Below are 24952 nucleotides of genomic sequence, written 5' to 3'. Positions count from 1 at the left end.
TAGTTGGAGCTGGGGCATCCAACACCTGAGACTGTATCCTGCCTCTGGGTACTAGTCGGATTAAGGACTAATTTATTGCTTCTAGAGGTGAAGCTGGAGTAGGATTTGTGTGTGTGTGTGTGTGGGACGTTATACAGAGAAGACTGACTCCTAGAGATAGGACTCAGTTAGAAACAAGTCTGAGCTGCTGCATCAGAGACCCAACAGGACAGTGGCTTAAAGAACAAAGAAGTTTCTTTTTCTCTCCTGTCGCAGTCCAGGGTAGGCAAGCTGTTCTGCTCCACGTAGTGGTTCAGGGGTCCCGCTTCCTGCCCTCTTGTTTCTCTGCCATCCCCAAGGGCAGTGTGTGATCTCAAAGTGTGGTCCCCAGACCAGCAGCATCAGCGTCCCCTGGAAACTTGTTGGAAATGCAAATTCTTAGGCCCCACCCCACACCTACTGAATCAGAACCTCTGGGGGTGGGGCCCAGCTACCTGTGTTGCAGAAGCCCCCCAGGTGATTCTGATGCACCCTGAAGCTAGAGAACCACTGCTCTGAGGTGCTGTCCTGGCCTGCATGGTTGAAGCTAGATGTCAGTCCAGCCCGGGGAACGGAAAGATTGTGGAGATGTGCAGGAGCAATGTGTTACGGTCCAAGCCTGGAAGTGGCACTTGCACCCACATTCCACTGTTAAGAACTGTTACACGGCCAGACGCAGCCCCTTAGAGGGCAGGGAGATGCAGGCACCAGTTAGGTGGCCGGTGCCCAGCTACAACTCCATCGTAACGGAAGGAGGCGGGAACGACGTTTAGTAGTCCACTAGCAGTCTTGGCTGCCTTATCAATCAAACTTCAGCAGGTTTTAGTGCACCTCTCATCCTTGGAATAAAGGGGAGGCGATCACCTATAGATCGCAGTTAAGGCTCACATGTTTACCAGGATCCAAGCAGAGGCTGTCAGGTGCACCAGCCCCAAAGGTTGCCCACCCTCACTGGGCTTGAGCAGCCCAACCCTTAGACACCTGCCTTGCCTGCTCACCCACGCTAGATCGTGCTGCCTAGGTCCTCCTTGGCAACTTCCAATAAAAGTCGGGATTTCACCCAGCTGGCCCCATCAGAAGGAGGGCACCCAGGCTCAGCAGGGCAGGATGAGTAGGAAGGGTTCTGGTTTATTGCAAAGGAGAGAGAGAAGGAAGATAAGCAGCTTGTTCAGTGAGCAGCTGTGCACACCGCGTGGACTGGCCCTGCACCATCCGAGGGGCAGGCGCTCACATGGTCTCTGATGTGTTCAGCTCCCCCAGGAGTTGGGTGATGTGGCCGCCCTGTCTGTGTCTCATCCCCACGTCCCGCCCTTCTGCTGCACCCCGACAGCCTGGGCTCAGGGCTTCCTGCTGCCACTGCTCCTGCCTTACCTGGATGGGCCACCTCTGGAACCTCCATCCTTGCTATGAGAGGCTTCTCAGGAGGTGACTCAGTGCTCCAAGGACCAAGCCTGGACAGAGAAATCAACTCTGGATGGAGGCAACTTTTCTTCTCTCCCGAAAGCCTGCTAAAAGCCCAGACGTGAGAGGCCTTGACTTTGACATCAGCGACGCCAGGGCCTGATTCCGGCTCTGCCGCAGGCACGTCAGCCTCCTCCTCTGTAAAACACAGGTGATACACCTGCCTCACTCAGTCGCTGAGACAAAGAAGTGAGAGACCTGGCCCAGGTGAGGCCCCACCACCTCTGCTGCCGGAAGCTGCAGGGCCTGGGGTTTGTGACTACCACAGAGAGTCTGGGAGAGGCGCTGGGGGCCAGAGGAGGTTTCCCAGGGCCCTAAAACACCTGTCTCCGTGACTAGGAAATCACACATTTCTGGAACAGAGGCGGAATGGCTGCCTCCCTGGATCCGGCGTTTGTTTGTTTCACGAGCTACTTCGAGATCCGGTGCAGGCACACGCTTGCCTCTGAGAGCTCTGTGGCCCGTGGTGCTGAGCCTTCTGCAGGAGGAGGGGGAGGAAGCCACTTGTGGTTGTGGGCGCTGAGATCCCACTGGGCTGGGCCTTAAGGGGCTCGGGGCTTCCCAGCCTCCGCTGAAGAGCCGTCTCTGAGGGCTGGAGCAAAGGCAAGGGGAAAGAGGCGGGTTGGGAGAAGGGCACTGTGGGTCCGTTTCAATACCTGCCAGGGCTGCTGCACCCGCTCTGGGCTCTTCTCAGGGCTGACACCTCCGGGAAGCGCCTGACTGTGTCCCCAGGTGTTTCCCACCAGTGAGACTGTCCTGCTCCCATCTGTGCCTCGTTTGGATTGTTTCCTAAAGGATTTTCTACTTTGATGTACCATGGACATAGGTCTGTGCTTCTCACCTGAGGCCAGGATTAAAAGACGAGGGAAAAGAGAAGACAATGCAGAGAGGACAGAGAGGGGAGGCAAAGACGAGAGAAACCCTGGGCTGGGGTGTGCGGGACCTCCCAGGAGGCCTGGTGGAGAATTGCTGACGCCCGTGCTAAAACCACCCACACGGAAATGTCCTCCACACTCACATGGGTTCAGGCCCTAGGAGGGATGGTTTACGTTTTGCTTCTCTCCTGTCCATCGTCTTTGACTTAGGTGTCCCGGGAAACCGTGTAAGAAATATCTACATGACTCTTAACGAATGCAGGAGCTTCCGTGTGGCTCTTCAGTGCATTTGTTGATCCGTTCATTCATTCGTGCGACATGCAGGGTCACCCGTGCATGAGATGCTGTGGTGGGTGTTCAGGATACAGACTTGAGCTCAGATTTTAGCAAATAATGTAGTTAAGGGAAATGCCTTAGCCTTAATAATGGGGGGTGGTGACCCTGGGTGTCCGAGCAGATAGTGGGTTGGCGAAACCTGTGGCGTGTGGACGGGATGGGCAGAAAGATTCTGAAGCCTGAGGAACAGTGAGTACTGCTGATAGGCGATGTGAGGTAGTGTGAAAAGCCAGGACTGAACATCCAAACCAGGTGATGTTTGAAGTGAAAAGGGGGCACTGCTAATGATCATGCCAAGACAATGGATGTGCACTGGATCGTCAGCAAACTGAAATGTCTGGTCCCCCGACAAGGGGTCCACTTTGAAGCCAGGCTACCTGACTCCAAGTCCCACCCCCTGCTTATTGACCGCATGACCGGGACAGGCTCTCTACCCTCCGTCTCCCTCTCATATGTAGCATGGGGGTGATGCTCATGCCCACTCATGGGGTTATTGTGAGGGTTAGAAGAGGTGATACTCACAAAATGCTTATGGACTTACCCAAGCCATAGGTGATGCAGAAATGGTCCAAAATGACATGCCAGCAGTAAGTCCTGGAGTGGAGCCGCATCTTTACCCATCCCAGTAAGGACAATAGAGTCATTCCAGTCGTAGGTGAGAGAAACTGAGGCCCAAAGTCACCGAGCAAGTCAGAAACAGCAGTGGGACCAGAACCCAGTCCTCCATAAGTCACAGGAGTGAGGGGCCTGGGGAGAAGGGGGGAAGGGGAGGGTGGCGTGGTCACCTCTGAGATCAGTGACCTCGTTAGTTCGCCTGAGGACCCCAGGCTGCAGCCCTGTCTTGAGGACCTGCTCTGTCCACCGAGGGGGCTCCTTCTGCAGCGCCGTCCCTGCCGTGCTGAAAACCCAGATGAGGTGCTCAAGGTTCACCTAACCCTGGCCTTTCCCCCTTCTTTAAAGTGACTTTCCTGTCTGCACCAGTCTCCTGTGTCAGATCTTGATTTTCTGCAGGTGGGTTCCGCGCGGTTACCTGGGGCAGGGTCTCCAGCTGCGCCTTCTAGGTGGGGTCCCCCAGCAGGCGGGCGGGCTTCGGTGCAGAGGCTGTGACACTGGACCCCAGCTGTCAGGTATGCGGCCTCTGGCTGATGTGTTCTTAGGGTTACCCAGACATCGTCCTTCATTCGAGAAGCGCTTGGGGAGTCGGTGGTAATAACTCCTTTATCCTTGAATGGCCTGAGGCTGTAAAGTTACAGCACGCACAGTTCTTGCAAATTCTCCATCCCGTTTGATCCTCACGACCACCTGCTAGGGAGACAAAGCTGGACCAGCGTCAGCTCCTTTTACAGAGGAGGACACTGAGGCCTGAGAGGTCACGCGGCTGCCTGGGGTCCCACTGCTGTAGGTGACAGATGGTGTTCACACCCAGGTCGTCTGACCTGCTGCCTAGGACTGCTGTTGTTTGCTCATGATTCTTGTCAGGAGCACTGAAGAAGTCTTCATTTCATGGGTCAGACTCAGGAAGAACATGGCGGAGGGCGACCCCCGTCTGCAGGCAGGACCTGCAGAAACTCTGTGTCTGTATAAATGTAGGGCCTTGGGGGGAGCCCAGCCACTTGCCTCAGTGAGCAGAGCCTGAGTAATCCACGTAATGCACGTTGGCCTTGCAATGACGTGAAAAATAGTCATGTACTTAGGAAAACATGTCTCAGGGCGTAGTGCTAGCATTTTAATTCTTGTTCCACCTGCAGCCCCTACACCTGATGCTATAGTTAGCAAGTGAACCTCAGTTTGGTCCAGAAGAGTTGCCTGCATTCATTCACCCGCACACACCCAATACGGTGATACATGGGAAAAAGCCGACGGTCGCCACAGGCCACACACCCCCCCACCCACCTCACTGTATCTCTAGCAGCTGCCAGGTCCCCGGCCTGGAAGGCAAGGACGTGGAGGACCAGGGAGAAGAGTGTGGTCTCCCCAGAGGGTCCCCAGGCAGCTTGGTCTCTTGGTGGTAAAGGCACCGTGGTACCCCCGAGGCAGCATCCTGGCAGGATCACGGAACGCTGGCCCTGCCGCCTCCCGCAGCCCTGATGGGGGCCTCTGCCCAGGGAAGATGCCCTCATCCTAGGCCACCAAGCTGAAAGAAGTTCCAAGAGCCAAAGCCAGACCTGCCCAGAGAAAAGGAAGACATCTGCAGGTGCTCTGCACGCCTCTCTCCACTGTCTGGTTCCGTGCCTCCGTTTCCTCACCACTAAAAGGGGTCCTAATCCCATCTTGGAAAGACTTTAAGTAGTAAATGGATTACACATACAGTCCTTAGCTCGGAACCTAGCATGTAGGGAGTATATAGTAAATGTTTTTTACTATTGTCATTATTATTATTGTTATGTCAGACAGTCAGAATCTTGTTGGTGGCCATGGAGATGGGAGACCAGGTCCCTGCCCTGCCCCTAATCTGCAGTGTGACCTTGGCCACAGTGTGACCCCGCCCCCCCACCCAAGCCCAGGGGTTCAGCTTCCTCAGTCTCAGAGGGACTGAGCGAGGGCCGCTTGGGCTCCTTCCAGCTGTCCCCTTCAGAGGGCCCGGGAAGCCCCACTTTTCTGACGGCTTCAGAGGGACTGTCCGCCCACCAGGAATGGGTCCAGCCAGTAGAAATTAGCCAAGTGGGCGACGAGGACAGAGCAGGACGAGGCTGGCTGCACAGGGAAGGAGGCACCCCGCGGGACTGCAGCCAGGTTTCCGTGGAAGCCTGCAGCTGGTGATGGACTGTGCTGACCCTCACGCAGGCATGGCCCCTGTTGGCCAAGAACCCAGAGGTGGAAATGGGTGTTTATTTAACTGAAGGAGGGGGCTGGGAGGAGTCCGGTTTTCCGTGGCAAACGCATGCTGGTTTTGTTTTTATTTTAGAATCACGGAGCTCCTCAGGAGCCCTCCCTGCCCCCTCGGTGTGGGGTGCTCTCCCCTTAGGGAATGGAGGGTCAGGGCACCCCCACCCTGAGCTCTTGTGACGGGAGCAGACAGAATAAGAGGTTGGTGAGATCCCGGGAGTAGAGTGTGGGGAAGGGGAGAAGTCACGTGTGGCTGGGCCGCCAACCTGATTTTCTAGCCTTTTCTGCAGCCCGCCCACCGTGCCGGGCCTTTGCTCACACTGTCCCCTCTGCCTGAGCAGCCTGACCTCCTTTTCTGCCTGCAGACACCCTGCCTGGCCTCAAGGACCAGATTAAATGCCCCTCTCCGCCCACCGTCCCGGTCTGGCAGAATTAGTGCCACTTTCTCTGTGCTGCCATCAGGGTTTGGAGTTAGGTGTGTGCCTGGGCCCCACCCCCGCAGTTGCTGTGAACTCCTGAAGGACCACTTGCAGTGGGTCCAAGGACAGCTCCTGCACACAGTGGGGACTCAGTGCATGTTTCTTAAGTGAGTGAAGGATGTAGCCCACCCAGGGGCTGACAGTGCCTCCTATTTATGTGCAATTGATGCAGTAACTCCCAAGCATTCCCGGCCCGTGTCGCCCATCACTACTACAGGGCTCAGCTCTGCCCCAGCCCACAGCCCAGTGTAGACCACGCTGCTCCTGGGCGCTCACCCAGTCACGTGGCCTGTGTTTGCTTTCTCCTCTCCAGGGGCTGCTGCAGCCCCCTACTCCGCCCCCTCTGCCCCTCCCTTCCTGTGTTACTCTAACCACAGGGAGGGCTGAGGAAGACTGGGGGTTACGACAAGGTCCCAGAGAAGGGAGAACGTGAGGACAGCTGTCTGTCTGCAGGGGAACCACCTAGGGTATTGCTTTAAGGGGCTAGAGATGGCGACACCTCTGTTTCACCCGCACTCGCCTGTCCAGGGTCACTGGGCAGTGGAGTGAGCGCCTGGGCTGTGGACCCTTTCTCAGGAGAACACGCGGAGCGAGTGTCCCTCTGTTACCACGCAGAACCGCTCCAGGACCCCAGGCCCTCCTGCAGCTGCCTCCCCAGCCTGCTCGTTTGGAAATGCCCACCTCTGATTCCCCATTTCCTCCCCTCTCCTGGATCCCACCCCCTGCTGTCCTCCCCTGGTGCTCTGGCAAAGGCCATCCCTCGCTGGTCCTCCTGTGGCTGGGATCTCGGCAGCACATGGCACTGTGGCCCACCCCTCTCCCCTGACTCCTGGGAATGGGCCCCAAAGTGGAGACAGTCTACCTAGAATTCCTATTCCTAATTGTTTCTATCTTTAAAAGAAGCAAAATTAATCTTTGATCATATTTACTATATAGATTGACATTAGTACATGAATAAAATTTATGTAATAATATATAGTAAATAAATATGCATATATATGGGGTGTGCTCAAAACATTTTAGTGATGGAGGGTATGGTTAAAAGAGCTTGGTGCGGGGCCAGCCCAGTGGCGTAGCAGTTAAGTTTGCGCACTCCACTTTGGTGGCCCTGGGTTCGCCAGTTTGGATCCCAGGTACAGACCTACACACCGCTTGTCAGGTCATGCTGTGGCAGGCATCCCACATATACAGTAGAGGAAGATGGGCATGGATGTTAGCTCAGGGCCAGTCTTCTTCAGCAAAAAGAGGATTGGAGGCAGATGTTAGCTCAGGGCTGATCTTCCTCAAAAAAATAAAAGAGCTTGGTGGCCACTGCCTGACGTCACCTCTGGTCTAGCTGCCCCTTCACAGTGCCCGGCACACTGCGCTCTCACACACCTTTGCACCCACTGCTCCCTCTGCCATATCAAGGTGAACTGTGGGTAATAGAACATCCAAACATGTACCTTAAAGAAGCTACAAGTCTGTTGTTCTCTCATATAAACTAAGTCTGTAGGTGAGCAGCCCAGGGGTGGTATGGCAGCTCCAAAATCATCTGAGATCCAGGCTCTTTGAACTGATTGCTCTGCCCTTTTCAACCCATGGTTTCTATCTCATGGCTTAGAATGGCTGCTTGAGCTCCAGCATTACGTCAGCATTCCAACCAACAGAAAGAAGGAAAGAGTGAAGAGAGACATGCCCCTTCTTCACTGTAAGGATGTTTCTGATTATTAGAGATAAAGAATGACATTTATTAATAATAAAGGGACTGATCCACCAGGATGATATTACAACTCCAATCTGTATGTACTCCATAAAATAGTTACAAAATATATGAAGCAAAAATGAACAGAATTAAAGCAAGATAGACAAATTCGTGGTCATAGCGGGAGTCTGTCATATGCCTTTTTCAATAGACAGTAGAACGAGCAGACACAAAATCAGTAGACATTTAGATGTGAAAAGTGCAGTTACAAACTGACACATGTAGAATTCTGCACTCCACAGCGACAGGATTCCCAGTCTTTGTGAATGTACAAGAAACATACACCAGGAGCCTGCCAGGTGGCTTAGTGGTTAAGTTCACCGCTCTACTTTGGCTGCCCAGGGTTTCGCAGGCTCAGATCCCAGGCACGGACCTGGCACCGCTTAGCAAGCCATGCTGTGGCAGGCGTCCCACATATAAAATGGAGGAAGGTGGGCACCGATGTTCGCTCAGGGCCAGTCTTCCTCAGCAAAAAGAGGAGGATTGGTGGTGGATGTTAGCTCAGGGCCAATCTTCCTTAAAAAAAAAAGAAAAGAAAAGAAAAAAGAAACATACACCAAACAAACAATATTCCAAGAAGTCGCAGACCCCACTTCCTCTTATGGGCCCTTTGCCAGCAGTTAACCCCTGTGCCACCCAGGGAAGCACCGTCTGCTCCAGGTGGCCAAGGACCCAGCTGGAGTGGAGGGTTTCCAGTCCTAAGGCAGAAAGGGGAACACATATTAGGGAAACCACCCCCCCCTTCCTTCCCGCAGCTCTGGCCCTGAGAGCCCTGTGCAGTGGTGATAGCCTGGGCCGAGGCAGAGGGCAGAGGCTCCTCACTCTGTTCTGGCAGTGCTGTGTGACTTTGGGCAGGTTACTGAACCTGTCTAAGCCTCAGGTTCCTTATCTTGCAAAATGGGAATAACCCTACTTCATGGGCTACTGGGAAGATGGGACAAGGTAACGTGTGAAGCACTTAGTCCTGTGCCTGGCACATCATAAGTGCTCAACAAATGTTAGCTGCACAGAGAGGTCAAGTAACTTTCCCAAGATCACACGGCTAGTGAATGAAAAGGCTAGGTTTCAGATCCAGGCATCTGGCTCCAAGCTGGTACTGACACTTCTTTGGGACCTCTGCCACCCTCAGCACAGGGCTCCACATATGGTGGGGGTATAGTGAGGGCAGGACTGCTGAACACAGGGAGATAGGAAACTGCTGCCACCAGTTAGCCATGTGATGTTAGAGAGGTCTTTAGAAATGTGTGTCTTGGCTCAGCCGTGCTCGTTGCCTCATTCCTTCTGCAGAAGGCTGGCGGCAGGGAGACCGCAGGTCCCGGCCCTGATGCCGCAGTTCTGGCTTCTCTGCCACCGATGGCTGAAATCTTACCGTTAGAAATGCGTTTCTTCTTAAGTCCTGTCTTCTGCCTGAACTCCTTTTTTAAAAATACAGCTTTCCTTTAGAGGGTCCTGACCCCTTGGTTGGCAGGTCTGGAGAAGGTTCAGGGACGAGAGTCTGGTGGGCCCTGTGGCGGGGAGGGGGCGCAGACAAGGGGAAGAGAGTGCAGCCGGGGAGCCGTCGGACAGAGTGTCCGTGCCCTAAGGGGCTAGGTGCCCAGAGGGTCTCGCCAGGGCCGGTGCGTGACACCGCATCACAGCTCCGTTCCTGCTGCCTGGCCAGCCTCATCTGTCACCCAGTGTCACGCTTTTTACAGGCTTCCTTTTTTCTCCTTCTGTGTTTTTTTCCACCAACCTGCTTCTCAGACTAAATTGGAGAAAAATGAGTTTTGTCTTTTTTTAACAAGAAGACTAAAAGTCTTAAATTACCTTCTTCGAGGTCTGCAAATAGAAATCCTGATTAAGACAGCCCCCTTTTCTTGTCTCTCTTCCCCTCTTCCTTGTTGGGAGCTGTGAGCCTGAAACCAAGGCAGTACGTGGCTCGGGGGTCATCTTGGCCTGGCCAGGCCCTGCTGGGGGGAGACCAGCGTACTGGCTCGGGGGTCATCTGGGCCGGGCACCAGTGCGGTGGCAGGAGGGCTCGACTCAGGTTGGGGGGTGCTGGAGAAAGAGATGGAAATGGGCAACCCAGTGCCTCATTGCTGTGGTTCTGGAATAGAAGAGGCCCCAGAAGGGCCGGTGTCTGCAGGAGCAGCTGCTGAGGGAGTGTGTGCAGGTGCCTGGGGCGGGCAGGCGGGAGAGGAGGACCCGCAGCCTGGGGTTCAGACTCACCAGAAGCGAACAAGATCACCGGGCCCAGGGTGCCTTCTCCACCTCTCTCGCCCCATCAATGTCATGGTTCCCGGAGGGTCCATCAGTGAGCATCAGGATGAGGGGAGGGAACCTGGTTCTGGGGCAAAGACTAGGAGTTTGAGGGCTGGCATCCTGGGTACTAGTCCCTGCTACATGAAATAAGCATGGCTAACATTTACTGAGTACTCTCTGTGTGCCAAGGACTGTGCTAAACACCTCAGGGAGATGTGCCCATCTAGTCTTCAGAACAGCCTGCCCCGTGGGCATCATCGTCATCTCCACTCCAGATGAGGACACTGAGGATGGGAGGTTAGGTAACCCACCCAAGGTCTCCTGGATCTCGTGACAGATCGGAGTTAGAACCCGCGAGCCAGACTCCAGGGCTCGGGTACTTCTTTCCGCCAAACCACCAGGCCTGCCCACCTGCCTCCTCATTTGGAAGGTCGAGGTGCAGGGCGGGTAGGGTGGACTGGATCGTCGTCGAGTTTCCAGCAGGCTCTCTGATTGGGGCTCACGCCTCACTGTGCTCGCGGAGGTCCTGTTCAGACGCTGCAGAGGGCAGGATTCCAGTGCGAAGCAGGCATGCCGAGTGTGCAGGCGTGCGTGCGTGCATGGTGTGTGTGGAAGGCACGTAAACTTGCTTCCTGCAACCCTAATGAGACGGGAAGAGAATAAGAACACAACAACCCCAGTGCAAAGTCTGTAGGAAGATTCATAGGTTAGATTTGTTAAAAGGACAAAACCAGGATCCAAAGGTCTAGAAAATTCTTCCCGGTTCACCTCCATTGTGTGTCCAGTAGCCTTTGCATTTCCCTGATCTTTGCTCCTGGTTGCACACCCACAGCCTCGGCCTAGTGAGCACTGTGAAGGGAACCCTGCTACGGAGCTCTGGCTCCGGGAAGGCGAGGTGGCCTCCGTGGGTCCCCCAGCCCAGCACGTGTGTCTTCTCTGCAGGCCCTGCAACCATGGCCCAGTACAAGGCGGAGCAGGATGACTGGCTGAGCATCTATCTGAAGTATCTGCTCTTCGTCTTTAACTTCTTCTTCTGGGTAAGTGAATTCTGAACACCAGCCCCTTCCGAGCGCGGAATGAGTCAAGCCACCTTTGTTTCTTGTGAGTCACTGCTCTGGGGTTGATTTCTTCCAAATCAAAGACCACCTATGGGCAAATTCTGCCTACTTTAAAGCAAATATGTACATTTGCTAGTGAGGGGGAAGAACAGAATCCGGCCTGCAGGTTGGCGTGGAGTCCGTGCCGCGCGGCATCTGAATAGAGGAGGCATCCACACGACCGGGAGCAATGTGTTCCAGCCGCGGGAAGCAGGGCCCCGCCTCCCTCCCTACTCCCTCGTGGCACCAGTGCCTCGTGGGAAATGCGCCTGCTGAAGTAATTGCTTGTTTTCCCCTGAAGCCCGTTGCCTTTCACAGCTAACACTCTCCAGGCCCAGGGCGGAGAAACAGAAGTCCTGGGGCCTGGGGCTGCCTCTGCGTGATGGGAATGGTCTCCGTAGTGACTCCCCTCAGGAAAACGCCCCAGTGGGGTCTTCCCGGAGGAGGGAAGTCTGTCCACTTGGGACAATTATCAGGGTAATTGGGAACAAACTGCCATCAGTTCCCAAAAATAGACACTGGACTGTGCGTGTTTTGTGTTGGAGTCCCGCTGAATGGGAGAGGCAGAAGAGCGCCAGGAGCACAGGCTCTGCTGGTCACTGATGGGGTGGCCTTGCAGGCCACTTACAGGGGCGGAGTCTGTTTCCCAAGCTACAAACCAGGGATCATCTCTAACCTGTTGGGATTTATTAAATACAAGACAACAAGCCCAAAATGGAGTCGCTTATGCTAAGCCCCATGTCACCAAACCGAGACGTAACTAAATTACAGTTTTGACTCTCCCAGAAATTCCATCTTAGAGCAGTCAATCGGGAATGGCTGAGCAGCACCAGGTCGGTCGTCTGCCTGAGGGACCCCTGCTAGCCCTGCAGGAAAGTGACCTTGCCACAACCATCCCGCTTTCCTCCTAATTCCCGCTCCTTCCGCCTATAAGGAGCTTTGTACAGCTCCCAGACCTCCTTTCTATCTGCCGGATGTGATGCTGCCGATTCAAGACGATTTTTGCTCAAATAAACTCTTAAAGTTTTTACTGTGCTTCAGTTTATCTGCTAATAGGTCGTTTGTTAGCAGCTGCCCTGAAATGGTGTGTGTCAGGGGCCTGGCTGGGTCTCTGCTCACAGGAAGCATTCGATACATGCAGCATCTCGGATGTATCAGATGGAGAAGGGCTGAAAACACCACCGAGTCAAGTGCTGCCAAGGCGGAACCAGGTTCCCGCTCCCGGTGGGGGGCGAGGGTGCGCCCCCCTGGCAGCGTCTCCAAAGATAGGGTGTGTCTGCCCCTCCAGGGTCTCTCATTAAGTTCATGGAATTCGTTGAGGCTGGGAAAGTGATTCAGGTTGGGAAGGGTCACGATGTGGTAGTTTGGGAGTGCTGGACACAGCAAGGCTAGGGTTTCCAAGAGTGTTGGAGAGCAGTCAGTCATTTGTTGCATAGCTGAACAGCTTGATGTTTGTTTAAATGTTTTTCGCAAAGTTCCTGAATCGAACAATAAGCTTCTTTTATTTGCAACTTCTATCTTCCTGGGCAGCGCTTCCTGGAATAGTGAGGTTGTCGATGAAGACAGTGGAATGATAAAGCCGTGTCGATGTGGTCGCTGAGTGGCGTGAGTGCAGATGGTTTCAATTCTCAGAGAGAAATGCAATAGGTGGCTTAGGATTCTTGCTGAGTGAGGATTTCTTTTTAAGAATAAATTTCTTTTTCCTGATCATAAAAGTGTTATGTATCCACTCCAGATAATCTCTAAAATACTGAAAAGTATAGGTAAGAAAATAAAAAGCGCCATCTCTCACTGTCCTACGTCCCCAGGAGTGCCATAACAAAGTTCCATCAACCAGGTGGCCTTAAACAATAGAAATCTGTTCTCTCAAGATCTGGAGGCCAGAAGTCCAAAATCCACAAGTCAGCAGGGCCGTGCTCCCTCTAAGACTCTGGGAGGAATTTGTCCTTGCCCCTTCCTAGCTCCTGGCAGTGGCTGGCAGTTCTTGGCATCCTTTGGCTTGCAGCTGCATCCTTCCAGTCTCTGCCTCTGTCCTTGCATGCTGCTCTTCCTGTGTCTCTGTCTTCATGTGGCATTTTCTTCTTCTTATAAGGACCCCACTCATACTGGATTAGGACCCACCCTAATGACCTCATCATAACTTGATTATATTTGCACAGATCTTATTTCCAAATAAGGGCGCATTCATATGTACCAGGGCTAGGGCCTCAACAAATCTTTTTGGGAACACAATTCAACCCATAATACTCACCACTCCAGGACCTTCCCTCTAGACTTTGCCCTGATCAGGACAGGAGATCGTGGTGACCTGCACTATGGGAGTGACAGTGGAGATGGAAATATTTGGAGAGGGTCAAGGGATTTAGGGGGTAAAATTGACAAGATTAGGTCATTAATTGCATGGGGTGGAGAGAGAAGAAGTGTCTAGGATATGTAACTCTAGGTGGATGGTGGAGCTCTGCGTTGCAACCGGAGACCAGAAAGACGAAGAGGTTGGGGTCAGGTGGCGAGATCAGACATAGGCATGTAGGCATGGTGAATTTGAGTTGCCAGGGTCTGGATCTCAGATAGGGATCCTCCCCACACAGAGGTGGTTGCAGCCATGGAAACAGATGAGAACCCCCGTGGAGAGCACGGTGACTGAGAAAAGAGCCAAGAGTGAGAAGTGGAGCACCCCAGTGATCAGGGCTGAGTCTAGGGTCAACAGCAGCTCCCGTTTGCCCTGAAGTGAGGGAGCCTCCAAGATGTGGGACTTTCAGTGCTAACACCAGGAGAGCCCCAGGCAAGCTGGGACGAGGAGTCAGCCTAGGGGAGCTGGAGGAGGAGCATCAGAGAGGTGGGGGGAAGACCAGAAGAAACAGCGTCATAGAAGCTGGAGATAAGGGAGGGGTGGACCGTGGAAAAGGGAAAGGGCACATCAAGTATTTTAAGGCCTGGAAAGTGGCCACTGGGTTTGGCCACACAGAGCTCCTTGGTGGCGGTGGTGACAGCACTCTCAAGAGAACAGAGAGGGCGAGGGGCCGAGGAAGCGCGCTCTCAGTGTAGAAAACACCCGCTGGGCACGAGGAGAAGGAGGTCAGTAGCTGGCGGGTCGAGGGCTGCTGTGAGGTGCTCCGCCCAAAATATCTGTGGCAGGGCCCTGACCTGCAAGTCCTGCTGTGCCAGGGTCCTGTGGGAGGGAGCGGGTAGTCGACGAGGTGACTGCCCTCAGGTCCCTCCCAGCCAGAGCAGCCATGGAGTCTGCCTTGCTGGTGTTGGATTCCCTTGGGAGTGGTGAGGAGAAGCGCATGTGGGTGGTACGCAGGCAGATGGGCAGCAAGCGTGTTAGCAGAGAGCTCTCGGCGAGTGAGCGTCCCCCGTAGAGATCGCCCTGCTCTGAGTTAAAAATACCCCTGCCTGGGGCCTGGCTGGGTGTGGACCAGCTGCAGGGCCCCGTTCCCCTGAGCCTCGGCCCCCTTATGGGGGACGGTCGGCTTTTGAAGACTTAGGCCTCGTCTCCAGTCCGGGGTTCCTGGCATCCGCCCCTGGACCTGCTGTGATGCCCTCAGAAGTAGACACGGGGCAGACTGCTGGCCCATCTCCTCCCACGGCAGAGCACAGCATCACACATTTTGCAGAGCACAAAGTCCCTGGGAATTTACCAGCATTCCCCAGGGAGGGGGCCTTGTCAATGAAGATCCCTCCCGTCAAGAGAAGGTTCCCTCCCACACGGGCACCCCAGAGTCCAGCTGCTGGTCCCCCCCCCGAATCCCTCTTATTAGACACGGACCAGTGCCAGCGTCTACTCGGGTGAGTGCTCCCCAACCCTGTCACGGTTCCCACCTCTTCTGCCTTCCCCATCAATCCTAGAGCGGAGCAGCAGGGAGGGTCCTTGGACTGCTGTGTGGCTCCCTAGTGCCGCCTCCCACCACCGCTATGCAGACGCGAGACATGAGCCTCGACAGCAGAGGCCGAGTGCCATGGCGAGTGTGCCCGGGGTGGACAGTCAGACCTCCTTCCTCACCCAGAACAGTGTTCCCTCCCAGAATGTCACCTTGCCCCATCTATCCCAGTGCACCCAGAGAGGATGAGGAAGCCCTTGCCTTGGTGGTTGTGCTTAGCATCGGTGAGGCCTGCTGGAGAAAGACCTTCCGCGGGCTGTCTCCTGCGATCCCCAGGTCAGCCCTGATGGTCGGCACCCCTACAGTCCTCATTTTACAGACAGGGAACAGACTCCCTGCTCAGAACCTTGCCCCAGGGCTCCTAGTGGCTCTAAGCAGAGCTAGCGCTGACACCAGGTATACTGGTCAATAACAATGACAATTGAAACATCCATCCCACCGTATTTATTAAGCACCTACTAAGTGTCAAGCACTGTTCTGGGCACCTGGAATACATCCGTGGAGGAAGTTCCCATGTTCGTGGAGCTTCCTGGGTGGCTTCCTCTGTGCTTGCCTTCCGCTCGCATCATCCTCTTGACTCTGCCAGCACTGCCGAGGCTGTGAACAGCTCTGGTAGAGCTCCGCGTCAGAGTGTGGAGCTGTTTGCCCAAAGTCCGGCGCTCGAGCCCAGCTCTCTCTGACCCCTGAGCCTGTGGCCTGGCCACCATGCTTTGTCGCCTCCAGCTGTGAGTCCTGACCTTCCCACAGTGTCCTTGCGGTGTATGTGGATTAGTGAGGCAGCAGAGCGTGTGGCGAAGACTCAAGTTTGGGCTCAAGTACAGACCCCACTGTTTATTTGCCTGGGACATTAGGTGCTATGGACTGAATTGTATCCCCTTAAAATCCGTATGGTAAAGTCCTAGCCCCCAGCAACTGTAGGAGGTAATTATGGTTAAATGAGGTCGTGAGAGTGGGGTCCTAACCCAACAGGATCGGTGACTTTACGAGAAGCGGAAGAGAAGGAGAGCCCTCTCCATGAGCATGCATGAGGAGGCCGTGTGCGGACACAGTGAGCAGGCGGGTCTGAAAGCCAGGAAGAAGGCCCTCACCGAAACAGAATCAGCAGCACCTTGATCGCGGGCTCCCCGCCTCCAGAACGGCGAGAAGTACATTTCTGTGTGTAAGCCCCCAGCTGTGGTGTTTTATTACGGCGGCCCAAGCAGACAAGACATCAGGCAAGTCACATCATCCGACCGAGCCTCCCTTCTTCATACGTTAAGTGGGAGTGCCAATACCTGTAAGAATTAGAGGTTCGTTTTAGAAAAACACTGAGCTCAGCTCCTGGCGCACACCTGGCACTCAGCTATTGTGCATAGCTATTGTGATTGGATTGGACTAAGCTCTCTCTGTCCCAAGCACTGGCTTTCAGACTTTGGGGATCGTGACCCATGTAAGAAACAGGTGGCAGCATAAGAAATGCTTACGTGAAACATCATTCACAAGACTACGTTCACCATTACTGTGCCATGCACCCTGTTTTCTCTTCTGTTTTGCATTGTTGCTTTAGTGCAGGTTACAGCTGCCAAATTTATTTCACAGCCCTACTGTGTTACATTCTGAAGTTTGCAAACCCCAGGGCAGCGGGATGTTGCAGGTGGTCCCCAGCTCCACCCCGACGCAGGCAGGACTCAGGTACCTGTGATGGTGCGTCAGGCCTGGGGCGCGTGATGACACTTTAAACCAAGTCTCTACCAGCTTCCACTGAAGCACAATTTGAGGGTTATAAACGCTCCAAATTGAGTCTTACAACCAGTCTTTCATTATCTTCATTCCCATTTTGTAGATGATAAAACTGAAGCCCAGATGATTAGCAGAGTTCTATGTCAGTAGAACTGGGTTTTCTGGCTCAAAGTCTGGTGCTCTTCCCATCTCCATAGATCACTGACATAATTGCAGCCTTAGATCCACTGCTCTGGCACTTACATGGCGTCCAAAAGATCCCAAGGTTCAAGGTTGAACTTGAATGAGGATGTTTTGGTGGTATGGGCATTCAGACATGCAGAGTATGAAGAATACAAGCAAGACTTAAGCAGTCACACAGACACCCACGTCCTGTAGCTGAGCCCACCCCACCTGTGGACCCGCACCCCTGACACGCAACCCTTCCTGACCCATCCTTCACCACCACCCTCTGTTGCATTTCCGTTAAGGCAGTGTTAATTGTGATGACCTCTCTCAGCAGGGGAACCTCCCTTGGGTGTAGCTCTGGGACAGGAACCAAACAGGCCAACACGTCCATGTCCCCTTCATGACCCTAGAAGAAAGTGTGACCTAGGCTGCCCCCCGTAGCCGCCCAGGAACTGCTTTTCTTCCCCTTGCATTTCCTGCACAACTCCTTACAGCTCCCAGCACCCCTGCAGTGTTGCCCTCTAATTTATTATTTTAATTAGCTGCTTGGCTGTGTTAATAGTCAAAACTTTCCCAACCTCCCAGGAGCCATGCCAGGCTGTGGAAGAACTAGGGGACCAGCCAGGGACCTTGACTGGAGCAGCTGCCTCTGTCCCGAAGCTCTGTCCTGCCGTTTGTCCTTCCTTGGGGACCAGTGGAGCTCAGCCTCCGGGGAATCCCTGGGGTCCCATCAGAGGGACATGGGCCAACACAGGAGGCAGGGAAGACGGAGGATTTGAGCTCCGGCCAGTGGAGCGAGGTGGCTGGAGGGCACCCCAGCACCCCTCCCGGACCCTGGGGAGGCCTTGGTGGGGAAGAGCCTTCGCTAGATTCCCTGCCGAGGGTGGAAAGCCTTTCGCTTGGGACTTTCTCGTCCCGGGGACCCTGAACCCTGCCCACCTCCCGGGCGTGTCACTGAGAAAGAACCCGCGGGGGCCTGGCAGTTGGTCTTTCTGCTGGGCCCCTTCTGAAGGTGCTGGAGTCACAGAAGCCCCGGTGTTCAGGGCCTCTCTGCCCCTCCGTGCTGTCAGGTCGGCTGGGGGACAGGCTCATGCTGGAGGGCATGCACATGTGGTCAGCACTGGCAGGTGAGGCCAGTCAAGGGTGGAGCCCACAGTGACAGCTCAGGGCTGCCCTGCTGGACCCTGGGCCTGGCTGTGGCCCTGACACCAGGCGGCTTGCTTCACGCACAAAGCAGCTTTGGGTGGGTCGTCAGCCCAGTTGGTACAATGGACACTAAACTGGACATTAGAGTTTTTGAGTTCTAGTCCCCTCTCCGCCCCCGGCTAGGTATGGGAGCTTGGAAAAGTCACCTCACTCTCTGGGCCTCCGTTTCTTCGTCCAGAACATAGAAGGGGTTAGACTCGATTCTTTCCTCCCTGCCTCCTTCCGTGTGGAGTTCCTGGGCGTCTACCGTGTGTGACTGCTCGGGTGCGGAGATGAACGAGATTTAACTGGGAGGCTGAAGGGGGGACAGAGAAAGCAAGGAACACAGAACCGCGCCGCGATGCATGTCCTGTAGAAACTCGCACAGGCTGAGGAAGCGGCAGGAGGATGGAATGACTCACTGAGCGGGGCAGGGACGCACAGGCAGGCTCCCTCCAGCTTTGCGCTGGGTTTGAGAGTGAACAGGTGACCTGGGTTCCCTCTTGTTATGAGGGTAGATGGGATTGAGGGAGGGGGAAGTAGTCCTCTTATTTTGTCAAGGGCTCTTTAATGCCCAGGAGCCAAGAAAATAATGCCTTGAAGTGGAAAGTGGCCTTTAGCATGACAAGCCTATCCTTGAAGATTCAACTCAGAACGGGCGGGCGGTGGTGCCAAGGCCACTGGAGCATGGGGTGAGCCTGGAGGAATGCTTGCCTGGTGCTGGGGAGGGGTTAGGCATTCCTAAGGTGGATAGCAGTCCTTGACGAGGATCCCCTGGGCCCCGTGGCAGGCGCAGAGGCCCGTGGGGGAGTTCAGTGTAGGGCAGAGTGCTGTCTACCCCACGTGCGTGTAAGGGCTCAGCAACGCTCCGTGTGGGCTGAGTTCAGCAGACTCTCCAGAGTTGGGAATGAGAAGCCATTCTTTAAAAGTGACCCAGCCAGCCACAGGGGACTGAGCCTTGCTCAGACCCTGTCTCCAGGCCTCTCCCTAAGCCCCCACCTCTCCTTCATGTGGGGAGTTACCCTTGTGATTTCTGAGGCAGAGTCTGCCCGCCCAGGCACCAGTGAGCAGCATGGCAGCAGGGACCAGGGACGGTACAGTGTCAGGCCTGGGCCCCGCCGCTGGCGTCTGCCTGGTCACAGATGCACAATGATGCCAGTTGACAGAGGAGAGGGAGTGGGGAAGCGTTAGTCTGGCGTTGAGAACCCCTCGAGTGCTGCCCCCGCCTGTGCCAGGGCCTGGACTGCCCTGGAGAGAAGTCCGTTCCCTCTGGGACTCAGACTGCCCCTCTAAACTTAAAAATTGCCAAAAAGCAGGGAAGAGAGATCCTGATGTCGCCCAAGGAATTCGGCAGACAGAGGCAGCCAGGACAGCAGGGACGGTGTTTTCCCGGCGCCCTACGCTGGTCCCACGCACCAAGTGCCACCCCCACTGTGGTGGCTCCTGTGTGCCAGGCCGCGTGCTGGGCCCGGGCTGCCGAGGGTGGTGAGGTGTGGTCCCTGCAGCACGCTGCGGGCCACGCCAGCCAGAGTGCAGGAGATGGAGCGACGCCCCCCAGGAAGGTCAGAGGTGGAAGAGGAAGGGCACAGAGAGCAGGGAGGGAAAGGTGGGGAGCAGTGAGGGGTGAGGGGTCTGAGGCCCGAGAGGCTCTGTGCCTGGTCCTGATCCACAGGGCGAACGCAAGAGCTGGGGTGTGGACACTGGCAGCGTGCCCAGAGCCCCCCTCACCACTGCGTAGTTAGTGGCCGTCGGCAGTGTTTTCAAGAAAGCAGCCACTGAGTTCCTCGTGACGAAAGCTAGGTGTGGAGGAGGGGGAGGAGAGAAGATGAAGCCAGAAGTCAGGCCAAGGTCAAATGTCGAAGGGCTTGGTGCCCTGGGCGCTAGGGAGCTGGTGCGATTTTTTGGCAGGGGTGCGAAGTGGACTAGCACCTGAGTCACAGCATGCTGGCCTCTGGGTCAAGTAGGGGCCAGGAGGTGATCCGGGGGCACTGGCGAGGGGGCCCAAGCCAGGGCCGTGCATGGGGTGATGCTCTGCAGTGCATGTGACAACAACTGGGGCTGGCACGCGGCTGTCCCTGCGAGGAAAGGAGGGAGTCTGCAGTGACCTGGGGGTCCCGGTCTGGCACGGTGGTGGTGCTGTTGACGAGACCAACCAGGGAGCAGCGTAGATGACAAGTGTGGTTCTGAACAGGGGAACACATTCAGCCCAAATCCGTTCCAGGGCACGTGGTGTCTGGCACCTGGGGGACCCTGGCACGCCCTTACTGATTGAGCTGCACTGCCCACCCTGCGCGCTTCCCGCCCCCCATGCCGTGGGCCCCCCGCTGGTGAGAGCAGAGAACCCTCTGGCCAGGGCACCCTTCCTTATGGGAGCCCCAGTCCTGTCCTGCTCCGCCCTGCTGTCCTCTCCCCAGATCCCAGCACGGAAACCCCTGGGTATCCTGACCACGGAAAATCCTGTGATTACTTTTACACCCTCTGCCTGCTTTCCTTCAGGGCCGCCTGATTTCTATCAGGCCCTAGGCACCTGCGGCTACTCGGGCTAGTCCTTCTCCCCGTGAAGACACGAGCAACTTTTTGGCAAGATTTCTTCTCTGTAGATAGGAAGTTCCTAAAATGACATGGTGTGGGCGCTCTGCCCTGCCCTTCCTGGCCTGTGGTGGCCTCGCTGGTAAGAAGGCCAGCCTTACCCTCTGCGGGGTTTCTGGCTAATCTGCTACAGGCCATGGCTTTGAAAAATGTGGTTAATGTTCTACGGAAAACCAGCCCAGTTTCTGTAAAGAGCCAAGTGCTGTTGAGTCCACTCTGCGCAAGTGGCTGCTGAAAGGGCTCGCGGGGGTGGGATGTCGGGGCCCCCGTCGCCTCCCCGCTCAGTTCCTCTCCCACCTGTTCTGCTGACCTACGCAGTCTCCAGAAGGCGCGAGTGCAAGCCGTGAACCGCTGCTCCAGAGGCATCTTGCGGGAGGAGTATTGGTGGCAGGTTGTCCCCTGGTGCCAACAGGGGCCTTCTACCCACGAACGGATACTTTTCCTCCAGCACCCTCGTTCTACAGATGAAGAAACTGAGCTTGTCAGGGCTGGAACCCAGGGGCCTGCTGACTTCTGCTTTCCCCAGACACCCTCTGGTGACGCACTCTGACAGTTAGCAGCGTGCACGTTTCCTGTCCAGAGGAAGGATTGTTTTCTAAAGAGCTCCCCGAGTCCCAAGCCGGAGACCCCCCCCCCAAAGGACTTGAAACCCTCTTGCTCCTGATGGCAAACCCCACTCGGCATCCCCTGCAGACGCTCACTTCTCCACCAGATGTGGCACTCCAGGCAGGGTTGGGGACCCCATTGACTCAGACCCACCTCCCGATTTCTGGACATCAGAATGAGTTTGGGTTTGTTGTTTTCTAGACCTTAATCAAGGCAGCACGTCCCCCTAGATCCCTCCCAGACCCTCCCCTGGGGCGGGGACCCTGCTGTTACCCTGGCTGACTTGCAGGCTCTGCCTGCTTTTCAAGGCTCCGGCCTTTCCTTGGGACCAGCTCTGGCAGAGAGCAACCTCCGGTGGTGGGATCAGCCCTGCTCCTCCCCCGGGGCTGCGTGTCTCAAAGCCCCACATCTTCCCCTGCGAGCCACATGTGTTCCTTTCTTGCATACTCTTGATTTTCACCCCTTTGGACTGAAAATTCTACTCCTCATTATCCCACGTTCTACCCCAAAGCTCCTAGCAGAGCGAACACCCTAACCTAGACAGGGAAAAGGACGGGGTTCAAATCCTGAACAAATTTTACGGGGACTCCAGGCAGCGGCCCCTGGAAGGCCCAAACCTTCCAGGAGGCAGTGTTCTCTGAGGTCCCACACAGCCCCACCTACTGGGGGAAAGGGGCAGGACACTTTGACCCCTGTTAAACATGAAACCTCCAGTCGGTCTCAGCTGGGGCTACCTGGGAACTTTATAAAATATTCACGCCTGGGCCCCACTCCCAGAGGTCTGGTCAGCCCGGGCGTGTCCGGCCTTTGCAGAGCTCCCAGGTGGCCGTGCAGCCGGGCCAGCAACACTGCCTTAGAGGGACATGGAGGAGGTGGGGTGGAGCTCAGACCGTCCACACCAGAGCTCATTACAAGGTCGGGTTTTCAGCCCCGAACCTGAATGCGGTATTTTATGTGGATGCCCATGTCTCTGGGCAAAACATCCAAAGCTTTTTATCAGATTCTCAGTGGGTTCCATGTCCCCTAACAGATGAATTGTCCCCAGTCCACTTCAAACGCGTCCCTTTGGAGGTCCCAGATCCCGCGCTCAGCCTGGACGCTGGGTTGGGAGCGGGCTGACAGACCTGATGGATAATGATGATGGGCATGCTCCCCTAAAGAGACTACACTCATGAAAAGCCAAGTTTCTCAGCTTTTGGCTGGAGTTAGATCAACTCAGTGTGGTCACACTGACTGTTTCATGTTGCTCAGAATCTCTTCCTGGCACTATCATGTGCCTTTGATTAATAAAAATTGAGACATGAATTATTAATTAATGCTTGTTTTTGGTAGGCAGAAGCCCTCCAAACATAAGATCCGTGGGAAAAAGTCATCAAAGGGGTGTGTAGTGGTTAGAGATGGGTAACCACTGGTCCTATTACAACCTCCTTATTTGAGAGATGAAGAAACAGGCCCAGAGAGGTAAGGGACTATCTTTGGGTCACACAGCTAGTTTAGCAAAGTTGGGACACTCACTCAAGCCTTCCAGGTATGCTGTAAGGACAGAAAGAACATGTGCAGGATATTTTGCTGGAAACCCTCACTTCACACAATTCCATTGGCCCAGACTCAGGAAATTCTGCACTGTTCAAGGAGCTTGTGTGGGCCAGAGATAGCCTACGCACACACAGAGTTTAAAACCCTATTGTAGTCCAGGATTTCATAGCATCTGAGATGCTGTCAATTGTAATATACGCCATTGTTTTCTGTACCACTAAGAAAAAGTGCTGCCAAGTGTAATTGCAAGATGCCATTAATCATAGGATGCATCTCAGTTTTAGAGATGTTATAATGTGAGAGAAAAGGCGCACCACGGGATTGAGGAAATGTGGCACGTTAGCCTCTCCCGTTCCTTTAGGAGCAGCACAGCTGTGTGACATCCCTCCACTGGCTCTCTTACCTGCTGGGTGTACTAAGTGGGATAAATGGCACTTCAAAGAAAACAGACACATTTAAAAGGCAGCAGTGCGTAGCGGAGCGGGTCCAGCCCGATCTGTGGGTCCAAGGACAAAGTCCTGGGTTGGCCCCAGAAGACCTGGTTTGAACCTCAGTTCTGAAATTTCAGTGGTGTTGTCTTGTTCTTATTCCCTCCAAGCCCCATTTCCTCATCTACAAAACAGAGCCAACACATACCCTGCCGCCCTGCCCCGTCTCACAGAACTGTTGCAGCTCAGAGGAGAAAATGGTAAAAGACGTGCAAGTTAGTGATGTCAGAGACTAGCGCATATTAATGGCTAAAAGCCACCTCCATTTGCTCCCTGTGACTGCTCAGAGCAGAGCACTGGGAGACGACAGCGTGGCTTATGCAAAGAGCCATTCTGGGGCAGATGGAGACACCTCGTAGGGGCAAGGCTGCATGGACAGCGCCCAGGGGGGCTTCTCTAACTTTGGCCACACCAGGACCCCTTAAGGGAGCCTCTCCCACCCGTCTGAGGAAGAGAGCTCGTCCTTAAGTGGGGCAGGGAGTCTAGGGCGGGACAGAAGTCTGCGTGCCCAGGAGCAGGGGGCAGAGATGGTTAGAGGTCCCAGGGGCCATGCCCCTCCAGATGGTGGCCAGACACCCCTAATACTCCCCATCTGGCACCTTGAGGACATACACATGTGCACGTGTGCACACACACACACACACACAACCCTGCTTCTGCTGAGCATAAGAGTCACAGAAAGAGTTATTCAGCCTCATTGCAGAAAGAGCCAGGCAAGTGAGCCCCCCAGCTGTTTTTCCCAGGTCCCCTTTCTCAGGAGGCGTCCCCTTGGCCTGCCAATCCACGGGGTCTTGTCCCTGCCCGCTTCTCAGTCCCAAAAGGGAATCTGACAGTCAGCAGAGAACTCTCCTCTCCCCCTCCTTCCTCCTGTGGTCTCAGAGCCACTCCAGCCTGGGGAGCAAGCGTCCTTTCAGCCTTGCAGGCAGGGGCCAAGCTGGCGGACCCTGGGCTCTGGGCTCTCGTGCTGGCCCTGCCCCAGCCCCTAACTGCCGCTGACTAGACACAGGCCTCGGGCCCTTCCTCTGTGGCCTCGGTTTCTGGTTTCTTCATCTGTAGAACAGAGAGGAGAAGCGTAGTCAGCCGGTGGTGCTTCCCCGGTGGGCACATATGGGGATGAAACGGGGCGGCTTGAGAAAGTGTGAGGGGTGGGGATCCAGAGGCGAAGGGACTCAGACAGGCTGGCTGTCCCACAGCTGCTGTTGTCACCCTGCCTCACAGTGGGGATGCAACAGGCATCGTGGCAAGAAGCACAGAATCGGGAGTCAGGCCTGGATGCAGAGTCTGTCGCTGCAGCTCGCGTGGGCGCGTGGCCGTGGACAAGTCTGACCTCTCATAATCTCCATTTCCTCATGTAGAAGCTGGGGCGAGGGAACCATCCCCGCGGGCCCTCTGCAGGCTGAACGCGAGGTCCCAGGGAAGGGCCCCACGGCCTCCTCTGACCAGGTGTATCTCCCCCAGGTCGGCGGGGCTGCTGTCCTGGCGCTGGGCGTCTGGACCCTGGTGGAGAAGAGTGGCTACCTCAGTGTCCTGGCCTCCAGCACCTTTGCTGCTTCCACCTACATCCTCATCTTCGCGGGCGCTCTCGTCATGGTGACCGGCTTCCTGGGCTTCAGCGCCATCATCCGGGAGGACAGGAGCTGCCTCTCCACCGTGAGTACCCGCCTGCCCAGCTCTGCCCGGTGCTGTGGCTGGAGGGAGGGAAA

The 24952-nt window shown here is 55.3% G+C and overlaps 1 protein-coding gene across 3 annotated transcripts in view; it reads left to right on the top strand.

The window, feature by feature from the left end:
• TSPAN11 (tetraspanin 11) overlaps nt 1-24952 on the top strand; it is a 74020-nt gene that overhangs the window by 16305 nt on the left and 32763 nt on the right. For all 3 annotated transcript variants that reach the window (XR_011497175.1, XM_070495147.1, XM_044756198.2), the window contains exons 2-3: nt 10923-11017; nt 24708-24899. Coding sequence is in view for 2 of the 3 variants with exons in the window: in XM_070495147.1 (XP_070351248.1) it covers nt 10934-11017; nt 24708-24899 (276 nt within the window). In the remaining variant the exon portion in view is untranslated. The remainder of the gene's footprint in view (nt 1-10922; nt 11018-24707; nt 24900-24952) is intronic.

The sequence above is a fragment of the Equus asinus genome, chromosome 22 (assembly GCF_041296235.1).
Source record: "Equus asinus isolate D_3611 breed Donkey chromosome 22, EquAss-T2T_v2, whole genome shotgun sequence".
Classification (NCBI taxonomy): Eukaryota; Metazoa; Chordata; class Mammalia; order Perissodactyla; family Equidae; genus Equus; species Equus asinus.
Note: the sequence above shows the minus strand (reverse complement) of the source record. Positions and strands in the feature narration are given on the sequence as shown.